The sequence below is a fragment of the Sander vitreus genome, chromosome 1 (genome assembly GCF_031162955.1).
Source record: "Sander vitreus isolate 19-12246 chromosome 1, sanVit1, whole genome shotgun sequence".
Classification (NCBI taxonomy): domain Eukaryota; kingdom Metazoa; phylum Chordata; class Actinopteri; order Perciformes; family Percidae; genus Sander; species Sander vitreus.
Genome location: NC_135855.1, coordinates 2,923,788 through 2,934,504, shown reverse-complemented (window position 1 = coordinate 2,934,504; position 10,717 = coordinate 2,923,788). Strand labels below are relative to the sequence as shown.

At 42.8% G+C, this 10,717-nt stretch overlaps 1 protein-coding gene across 1 annotated transcript; it reads left to right on the top strand.

Moving 5' to 3' along the window:
* Positions 1 to 9,563, top strand: LOC144521514 (kelch-like protein 23). The gene is made up of 6 exons (XM_078256066.1): positions 1 to 260; positions 3,815 to 4,072; positions 6,283 to 6,843; positions 7,153 to 7,289; positions 8,874 to 9,026; positions 9,250 to 9,563. Exons 1-6 carry the CDS (start codon positions 1 to 3, stop codon positions 9,561 to 9,563), a joined length of 1,683 nt encoding a protein of 560 aa, XP_078112192.1.
* The last annotated feature ends 1,154 nt before the right edge of the window (positions 9,564 to 10,717 follow it).

Sequence of the window (10,717 nt, the reverse complement as noted above, 5' to 3'; positions counted from 1 at the left end):
ATGCACAGACAGACTACAACCGCGTCACCCACAAGAGCCCAGGAACTCTATGTGTATGATTTCCATGATGTGAGCCACCCCGAGGAGGTGCTGGGTGCCCTGAGAGGATTCTACTCCGAAGGCCTCTTCACAGACATAGCCTTGCAGTGCTCCTCGGGCCAGGTCATACACTGCCACAAGGTGGCGCTCTGTGCACGCAGCTCATACTTCAAGGTCATGTTCACTGCCGACATGAGGGAGAGGATCGACAGCCTCGTCAGGTATGCATGAGTATGTGAGAGAAAGGTAGGGGCTCATCGTAGATTGATTATGCCAATTAAAGACACCCAAGCATTCATATTCCATGCCCCACTGCCATCTGCAGGCAATCAGCATTGACCCACCCTGTGCATTTGCATCAACCTAATCAAGGACCAGTCAGGTTTGCCTTGACTCATCGTGTAAGCAATACCACAGTAAATATCGAAGGACGACATTAATGGCTGACTAAAAAGCACTTAGGGCAATGTTAAATGTATGAATAAGAAATATGAAGTCAACAGCATCGACATAGACATGGAGTCTACCGGTTCATATCGTGGCTTACAGCATCCTAAACACCTTGTTGGCATTCAGTTGGAAGACATTTTAACGGTTTTCATGTGGACAACCTTGGTTCATGATCCGTGTTGCTCATCTTTGCAAACATCTGCTGAGCTGTACCAGCCTTTAGGCAGACAATGAAGCCCTGCCAGCTCCATGACCTCTGACCTCCCTGTAAGACAGGGGGGAGGAGGAAAGGGAGAAAAGATTTTTTTAAGGGATCAATAAATTATCACAAAATCCTTTGAAAGTGTAGCCAGGGTCTTGTGTTCTGCGTGACCAGATGGTAATAGGGGACATGAGTCATGAAGCTTTAGGGCTGCAAGTACATTTTCTTCCATATTGTCCCCCACAATGAAATTATCGTCAAATACCCCTTAATGGATTTCAGCAGTACTTGGGGAATAATAATTCTTACAACTTGCAGAGGTTTCAAAAGATATTGGCACATTGTTGATATTGTGCCAATTTCCTAACCTTTATAAAATGACCAATGTGTTTCAGTAATTACTGTATAACTTACTAATGTAATGTCAAAAGAAGATGATACACTTACCTAGCTTTGCCCTTACTATGCATTCTTAAATATTTGATTATCAAAGGAAAGCTTTGATGCATGATCTCCAATGTATCAGAATGCAAGCTGTTAGTGTGCACTGTATCATGACATGGCATGACTTAGCCTCCTCAACATCACAGTCTTCATTTGTGGTACAGGTAGACGATTACAGGTATCAGATTGTGTCCTGTACTGTAAATGGTCAATGGGCTGCACTTATATACGTAGAGCTTTCCTACCTTAATGGATGAAACGTTTAACAATTGGTCATTACCATTCACCCATTACCCCATAGTGAAGGGCAGCTCTACCTCCTGAGCCACAGCTGCCCCCTGACCATATTTCTTCATGTTTCTTCACTGTGAAGTCCATTCTGTGTATGTGCACTAGAGGCTTCAACATTTTTGTTTTACCAACAAATAATTTTTTTTTTTAGCAGTTTTCAGCAGTGATCCAAAATGAAATTCTGCAGAATTTAGCTGCATATTTTTTTGTTGTTGCTTGTAATGTGATAGACACTATTCATTTAGGATGAAAAAATATATAACTTAGCACAAAAAGTAAGGGAATTTATGTTGGTAGATTATTTCTCTGTGGTAACAATGCTTTTTGGCAATAAATCTTATACCGTTGGAAAGCCTGTTTAGTTCCCTTTCAAATGGTGCCCCATTTGTAAGGAACATGCATTTGTGGGATGAGCAGCAGCGCTGAGTATGTGGGTTGCGCCCATGAAAAATTTGCCAAATCTTCTCTGCCAATGCCAAACAGATTATTCTGCCATTGACTCGTTTGGTGTTTGGTGGATTGGATGATTGAAGTTTGAAGAAACAAGACATATTGGCAATTTAACAATGTATTCATTTCACAAACAGGAGCCTCAGTAGCGTGTGGAAGAACCATACACAGCCACAACAGCCTGGCACCTCCTCCTCTTGCTGGTCACCAGCCTGGTCACACACTGCTGTGGGACGACATCCCATTCTTCAACCAGCATTTGTCGCAAGTCAGCCAACGTGGTTGTGTTGGTCACTCTGGCACGAACACCACGCCCAAGCTGATCCTACAATTGTTCAATAGGGTTGAGGACAGGACTGCTGGCAGGCCATTCCAGCCTCTCCACTCCCACATTCTGGAGGTAGTCTCTGATAAAGCCCGCCCTGTGGGGGCCAGCGTTGTCATCTTGGAGGATAGAGTTCGGTCCCAGACTGTGGAGATATGGGATTGCCACTGGTTGCAGAATCTCATCTCTATATCTCTCTGTATTGAGATTGCCTCCAATGATGACAAATGACGTTCCTTTTTCCAGTGAGGGAGATGCCGCCCCACATCATCACACTGCCTCCACCAAAAGGTGTTACTCTATCGGTGCAGCAATCAACATAGCGTTCTCCGCGTCTTCTCCACACTTTGACCCTATGATCCAACTGCCGTAGGCAGAATCATCCAATCCACCAAACACCAAACGAGTCAATGGCAGAATAATTTGTTTGGCATTGGCAGAGCAGATTTGGCAAATTTTTCATGGGCGCAACCCACATACTCAGCGCTGCTGCTCATCCCACAAATGCATGTTCCTTACAAATGGGGCACCATTTGAAAGGGAACTAAACAGGCTTTCTAACAGTATAATATTTTTGCCAAAAAGCATTGTTACCACAGAGAAATAATCTACCAAACACAAATTTCCTTACTTTTAAACGTTTATTTTAAAAATTGTTTCAAATCTGCGGTAAATCTGCTAAGGTGTCGTCAAAATTCTGCGGGCACCGATTATGTGTGGGCCTGGTCATAACTAAAGCAAGTGGCCAATCAATGATCAAAGATCGAGTTCCTTTGATATGGCACATAGTAAACTTGATCAATATTGAAATATCATATCAGGTCTCTACTGCATTACTGTGTGGCAAAATGGCATGTAAGAAAAAATGATGCTGTGTGGCAGAAAACTGCTGTTTTACCGTCAGGAGTATAATTCTGTGACATCTGTGATTTACACTGACTTATTTAGTTGTTAGTGTTATGTTATAACAACATATCTCTGGGCTGCAACCGCTTTTATTTTAGTAATGCTAAATGTAAAAGATACTGAAGTTATGGCTATGAAAAGACGAGGGGGGATGGAGAGTTGGTGGTTCATTTTTGATTAAGAAAGCAAATTTTGTATTTGTTTGACAGGGTTTGTTGTGTGTTTTTGTTTGTTTTTTATTTAGGATTTTTTCTTGACTTTGTTTTTGATTTCGGTGATTGTGATTCTTCTCTAAAAATCAAATAAAGGGACTTTGAAAACCAAAAACATCTCCTCTCCTCTCCTCTCCTCTCCTCTCCTCTCCCTTCCTCTCCTCTCCTCTCCTCTCCTGTCCTCTCCTCTCCCTTCCTCTCCTCTCCTCTCCTCTCCTCTCCTCTCCTCTCCTCTCCTCTCCTCTCATCTCCTCTCCTCTCCCTTCCTCTCCTCTCCTCTCCTCTCCTCTCCTCTCCTCTCCCCTCCTCTCCTCTCCTCTCCTGTCCTCTCCCTTCCTCTCCTGTCCTCTCCTCTCCTGTCCTCTCCTCTCCTGTCCTCTCCTCTCCCTCTCCTCACCCTCACCCTTCCTCCTCTCCCTCTCCCTCTCCTCTCCTGTCCTCTCCTCTCCTCTCCTCTCCTCTCCCTTCCTCTCCTCTCCTCTCCTCTCCTCTCAGGCTGCCGGTGGTGGAAGTGGAGGTCTTGTCAGCCTTGCTAGATTACATCTACTCCTCCAGACTCACCATAACCCAGCTGAATGTGGAGAGTTTGCTGAAGACCGCTGACCTGCTGCAGTTCGGAGCGGTGAAGAGGGCCTGTGAGGCGTTCCTGGTGCGTCTGCTGGATGTGGACAACTGCCTTGGCATGCTGGCGTTCTCCCAGCTCCACGCATGTCTTATCCTGGAGAAAGAAGCCCGCAGGCTGCTAGCCACCAGGTCAGAGAACAGTTCTCTCTATATATTTCATGAAAAAAGTAATGAAAATGTTGCAATGGGGAAATTGAAAGTTTTAGAAGACAAAGTGAAAGCAGGACAATACTGAATTGTAGTTTTTGCTTTCCATGCCATTGAGTATTTTTCCACTGTGCGGTGATTTTAAAAAGGAAATTTTACACATTAACAAATATGCTTGGGTGGTTATCAAGGTATTATGGTATACCAGGATATTTAGAAATCTTGAAGGTATGATTTTCAAAACCATCATATATACAGATGCTCCTCTTTCTATTAAACTCATATGTAGATGCTGTATTGAGACAGGGTTTCCACCAGTGTATTGTAAGCCCGGTGGTCCGCCAGGCCAAAGTTGACTCCCTGCCAGTGTTAAGCATCTGGGAATTAAAAAATAAAGTATTTACAAGATGTTTTTAAACTAAAACATGTTATAGAAGTGGCAAACTTCTTTAAGTAATAACGTGCGTAGGATGTGTGCGTAATGTTAGCCAATGTGTGGACGAGAGAGAGACAGAGAGACAGAGTGTGTGTGACGGTAAACATGAAGTAAGCAGTAACGTTATAGCTGTGAACATAGCAGTGCAATGGGTGTAATGTTACAGTTTTTGTTGGTGAATAAATGCTACTCCTCAAGACCCAAGCCAAGTTACCACGTCTTGCTTGCCACCTGCTGATTAAAGTGAGGGTATTAGCCCCGAGCTAGCCACAACTATGAACTAAGGTGGATACTGTACTGTACAAAATTAATGCAGAAATGCACAAAAATCTTAGTTTTTATTAGGGCTGTCAATCGATTAAAAAATTTAATCTAATTAATTACATACTCTGTGATTAGTTAAGCAAAATTAATCGCATACATAATTAACGGTACCTGAACCGATACTTTTTAAGAAAGTAAAAAAAGAAAAGAAAAAAACCCACTAAACAACAGTTGGTGACATTAAAGAACGGCTTGTTTATTGCTAAGGCCATATGGTCAAAATTAAATGATTTAATAATAATGTATAACAATAACAATAACTAATTTCACTAGTAAATTGCTGGTGAACGACAAAAACAACCACCAGATGGTGATGGACATTTACAATAACTTCAAATGCACCACGAGGCTGTAGTTTACCAGTTTCATTGAAAGCACCGTCTGTGTTGTTTCTCCGACGGCAGCTGCAGATTGTTACATCCCGGTGTTGAATCCTTTACAGTAAAACACAGTCACACTTTACACCGTTTAGCGTTAGCTGTCAGCATTTTAACCGTGTTTAATCCAGCTACTAGCTAGCGGTAGGCTAACGTTAGCTGCTGTTGAGTATTGTGTTAACTAGCGTCATGTGCAGCAGTGTTTGTGTTTCAGAGCATCAGAGAGAAGCGCAGACATATCAGTGGAACCAGATTTCGTTAGCCAGGGTTGGCAGGAAGAAGATTTTTACAACTAAATGTTCCAATTAATGATCCAGGCAGAACATTCTCGTCTCCCTCCTTCATTTTACAGTCCAATGGTGGCTAGAACGGCTCCGGGTCAAACGTCAATATGGAATAGATTAATCTGCGTTATTTTTTTTAACGCGTTTTTTTTCTCAGATTAATTAATTGAAATGAACGCATTATTTTGACAGCCCTAGTTTTTATATAAATGCTCCCTTCTAGGATATAATACATACTGATCCATTGTAGTCACCTACCAAGCCCCCAGGAAGTGCGCCAGGCTTTGAAGCAATTTGAACATAGTGGCCAAACAGTGGAATTGCAACTCTCGGCCCGTCATGTTATGCCCTCTGGCCCAAATATACTTTTTCCCCATAGACTTACATGGCGAAAGAGACGTCTGTATGTCAGTTGATAATTTTTTTGGAGAATCACAACCTCTGCAAAATGACTTGTTTCACTCTACTTCAGTCTGGAAGTAGCCGGCTCAGCAGGCGGATGTCTCTAGTGCGCCTGCTCTAAGGGCCGCACAATGCGGAAGCAGTGCCCATCATCCGGGTCATTTTGGCTCCATGATGGCTTCATGCACCACTGAGCAACTCTCATAGAGATGAAAGGGGCTCTGCCTCGAACGCTGGATCCAGTTCTTATTATACATCCATGCCCTCTACATATACATCTTTTACTGTATGGTTGCTAAAGTCACTCTGTAAGAGATTCCTAATTAATTTAATTTCAGGAAGGCTTTAACTTTGACCACTTTGCTGCAGGTTTCAGGAAGTGATCAAAGAAGAAGAATTTCTAGAACTGGATCCTAAAAGCCTGAGGACTGTCCTAAAAGAGGAGGACCAGGAAGTGGCGGTGGAGGCAGTGGTCAGGTGGCTGGGCCATGACCCTCTCATGCGAACGAAACATCTCTCCTCCCTGGCACTGGATATCGACCCAATGAAGGCCTTGTTGAAAATACGTGGTTACAATGAGCTAAATGACTCTGACAGCCTCCTTTCCATGTTTACCCTAGCGCCCATGTTCAAACAGGCCTCCATGGGGTTTAATAGGATGAGATCCAGCTCCAAGATGATAGTCATTGGGGGTTACCATTGGCGCCCTTTGTCTGAGGTTCAGCGCTGGGACCTTCTGAGCGGGGATTGGGTGCAGGCTAAAGACATGCCGGATCACTCCAAGGAGAGCTATGCGGTGGCCTTACTGGGCTGTACCATTTATGTGAGCGGGGGGTACAGAACCAACACCACACAGGTGTTGGATACAGTCTGGGAGTACAACAGCGATTCTGACTATTGGACTGAAGGGCTGCCCATGTTGACTGCCAGGTACTTACAAACATACTGTCTGATTTGTTTTTTTATTTGTTTTAAGCTTTGTTTCTTGTTAGGCTCTGAGTTTCCTGGCATGACTGCAGTGGTGGAAGAAGTGTTAGGATTCTTTACTTAAAGCTGCTATATTTTTATATAACAATAGATGTACTGAGGTACAGTCTTTGAGTAAATGTACTTGCCCTCCACCATCGCATTACTGATCAAATACAACAAAAGCTACCGCTCTTTCAATCATGGCAATACTGTTTGAAATTTGGTTTAAAATATATCTAATACTAATCATAACCCCCCCACCCCCTGCAGGTACTACCACTGTTCTGTGGCCTGTTGTGGCTGTGTGTATGTCATGGGAGGCTACAGAGGAGCTTCAGCAATGCCGCAGACTGAACTGTTTGATCCACTGAAAAGGAGGTGGATGGCTGTAGCTGATATGGTGCATGGTGTGTTTCTACAAGTCGTTTTTCATCTTTATTGTTTCATTGTAATCCAGGTATCACATGAGCATTTGTTTGTCAAAAGTATCACAACCAAGATCATACAAAACTTGAAACTGGTGAATGAACTATGTGGTTCAAAACATTTGAGGACAAACCCACAATACCACAAGTGATAACTTGTGGGTATTGTGCATTGAAAGTGATGACTTTCAATGAATGATGGGTGCCAAATATTCAGACCGTCCTCACTCAGAAAACGGCCATATAGGTCAAGCAGCTTATAACCCATATTTACGTTTCTTATTAGGCGGCAACCTCTAGTAGCCATAGTTGTAATCATGGGACAAAAGGCAGAAGTGAAGTGACTAATTGCCACATAAGGAGGCAGGTTGCGGTGGTGGATGGGTTGAACAAACAGGACTCTTCACTAAGGAGACTCGTGTCCCGTGTGAAAGCAAAACTCAATGGTCACTTTTTTTAAATAACTGACTGTTATGGACCCGATTCTGTGTTGTCCATGACCATCCCTGATGATTTCCTAACCCAAAGTATTTTTGTTGCCTAAACTTAACTAGTTCAATTTCACAACCTTAATGGTCCAGTGTGTAACGTGTTTAGTTGTTCATTATCAAAATCTGTGTTGCCCGTTCACAAACTTGTCCTTTTTCATGAATATTTACCACCACCATCAATTGCAAGTATTCCTTTTGGCTTGGAATTTTACTTTTGCATTCGCATGAACTGGGGTAGACGCTCCATATTCACGCGCCATCTTGAAATACGTTAGCCGGTAAGGGACATACAGGACATTCTGCTCCGCCTTTCACGTTTTCGCTGTCACATGATGAACTCACAGGTGCTGCTAATGCTGCTAATGGGTATCGTAGCTTCCACGGCGAGTTTGAAGAAGGAAACATGGAGGACCGCACATATTGAAAATACAAATTTCAGGAACAGGAGTCTTCTTCTTCGCCCAGAAAAAGAAAAAGGATACTGAAAAGAGCAAGAGACCGTCTTTTTGAAGCGTGAAGGCTACCGTAGCTGTAACACCTACTTTGAACTACGTGGTGCGAGAGAGTTGATTGCGATATATGATCTCAACGCTAGATGGGAGAAATTCCTACACGTTGGACCTTTAAGTGCATGTTAAAAACTGTGACTGTTACGTTAGATCGAATGGTCATGTTATTTACTGCCACCACCATCTGTTTTAAACGGCCACCGTGCGGCTGTTTTGGCTGTTAAATAGAATGGTTATATATGTCATTTTTGGAAGTCATTGGCAGTCGACCTATTCTATCGTTTAGGTATGAGGACGTGTTGCAAATATTCCATGTGAATGCCACAATAGAATTTGTGCAAACAAGTTAACATCAATCAATAGTTAATTCATCATTTTGGGAAATATGCTTAAATATATGCTTTTAATTGCAGAGAAGTAGAAGAGAAGATCAATACCACTAGATCAATACAACTATCAATCTATCAATCATAGCTATCAATCTTCTCATTTAACTAAGAATCTAAGAACGCAAATAAGTCTAAAGGTCAAATTTTAAATTGACTTGATCCTGTCCGTGTTTACAGGTGTAGGGAACGCCTCTGCAACAGTGTTGGGAAACAACATCTACATAGCAGGTGGTAATTATGGCTTCAAGGGCAGCTGCAGCTACAACAAGATCCAGAGTTACAAGGTAGACATCGACCAGTGGAGTATCCTAACCACTTGCCCCCATCCAGGTAGGTCTAATATCAGATCTAATCATTAAATAACCAAGTTCTCAGGGATACTAAAGAATTAGTAAAACAAAAACAAAAAATTACATCTGCTTTTGATTGTGCATGGAGAAAGATATAGCACCAAACTTAGCTGTTTCCAATTTAGCCTTTTTAACTCAACATGTAACTAGGTAGAAATGCCTGGCTTGAAACACACATATTGTCATTTCGTTGCTCCCAGCAGAGTACGGGATGTGCCTAGTGTCTTTGAACAGCAGCCTGTACCTGGTAGGGGGCCAGACCACCCTCGCAGATCGCTTCGACCCAGACACAGAAGAATGGATCCCGCTTGCCATGATGAAGGAGGGGAGGATAGAGTGTGGGGCGGTGGCCATGCTGGGCTGTGTGTACGTCACTGGGGGCTATTCCTGCTCTAAAAGGACCTACCTGCAGAGCGTGGAGAAATATGACCCTCACACAGATACGTGGGACATAGTCGGAGACCTGACAGAAGCAGCACGCTTGCATGGCTGTATCTGTGTTTATAATGATATGTAGTGTGGAAAGAGTGGCAAGTCAAACATTGCTGGTGGCTGATGGCATAAGCCACTGTGGTACAGCGGCATAAACTAATCCCCTGGCAGCACTGGCTACTCACTACACCGACCAGCCACGGTGGCTGATGGCAAATGCCACTGTGGTACGTTAATACATCCATGGAATAAGTCACTACGGTAGAGAAGCCAACAATAGCCATGTTAACTCATGTTAGCTCTAATAATTTGGGTACATCTGCAAGAATGATATCACTTAACTGTTTGTCAATGTCCGTTGCCTAACGTTAACACGTCCACCTGCCGTTAAATGGTGTGCCAGTGGAACACAACCGGCACAGGTCAGTGTAGTGAGCGGCCAGTGCCGCCAGGGGATACGTTTATGGCTATGTACCACAGTGGCTGACCATCAGCCACTTTTCGATCTCGGCGTCACGCCACCCTGCTATAAACCAAAGGCAACAACTGTTCATAGTGAATTAGCAAAATGGCTACTTTTCCTGGAACTCAATCTGCCACCTCAAGAGTATTTTTTTTTTTTTTTTAATCAACTTCTGGTCTGCCCTGTAACAGATTTTGACACATTTCAGATACACTCAAAGAATACAAGAATCTGATAGACAGAGACTGATGTCTGGTGTTTTACACGTTTCCTGGGGGCAGAAATAATCCAGTCCAATATTTCTCACAGCAGACATTTCAACTTGTCATAGCAGGAAATGCGCAGGTGTAAGTAATACCGTTAATGAAGGCTCACTTCCAGCAGTGTTCCAGTCAGCCATGACAGTGTGAATTCATCCATCATTAATTTTATTTTCTTTACCAGACACCTGTGCTTTTTCCTACTGTGATATTTCAAAATGCCTTCTGTGAAAAACAGCCTATTAGAGTTCAGTAAACTTTTTAAGCGAGATTATCTAACTTTTTGCTGAACAGCAACCACAATTATGGGATAATAGTTTTTAATAAAATGCAACAGTAGCACACGCAGAGAAAAATTGTGAAATCAATGATCTGAATCAGTAATTACACACTAGCTACTGTATGTTTGCCACCATACGCTGCTGCTCATACCAGAACGAGTAAAGTTGTAGCTGCAAAATACCTATGCCAAATAGTAAATGCAATTGGGCAAATACAACCTTTCATTCCTAAAAG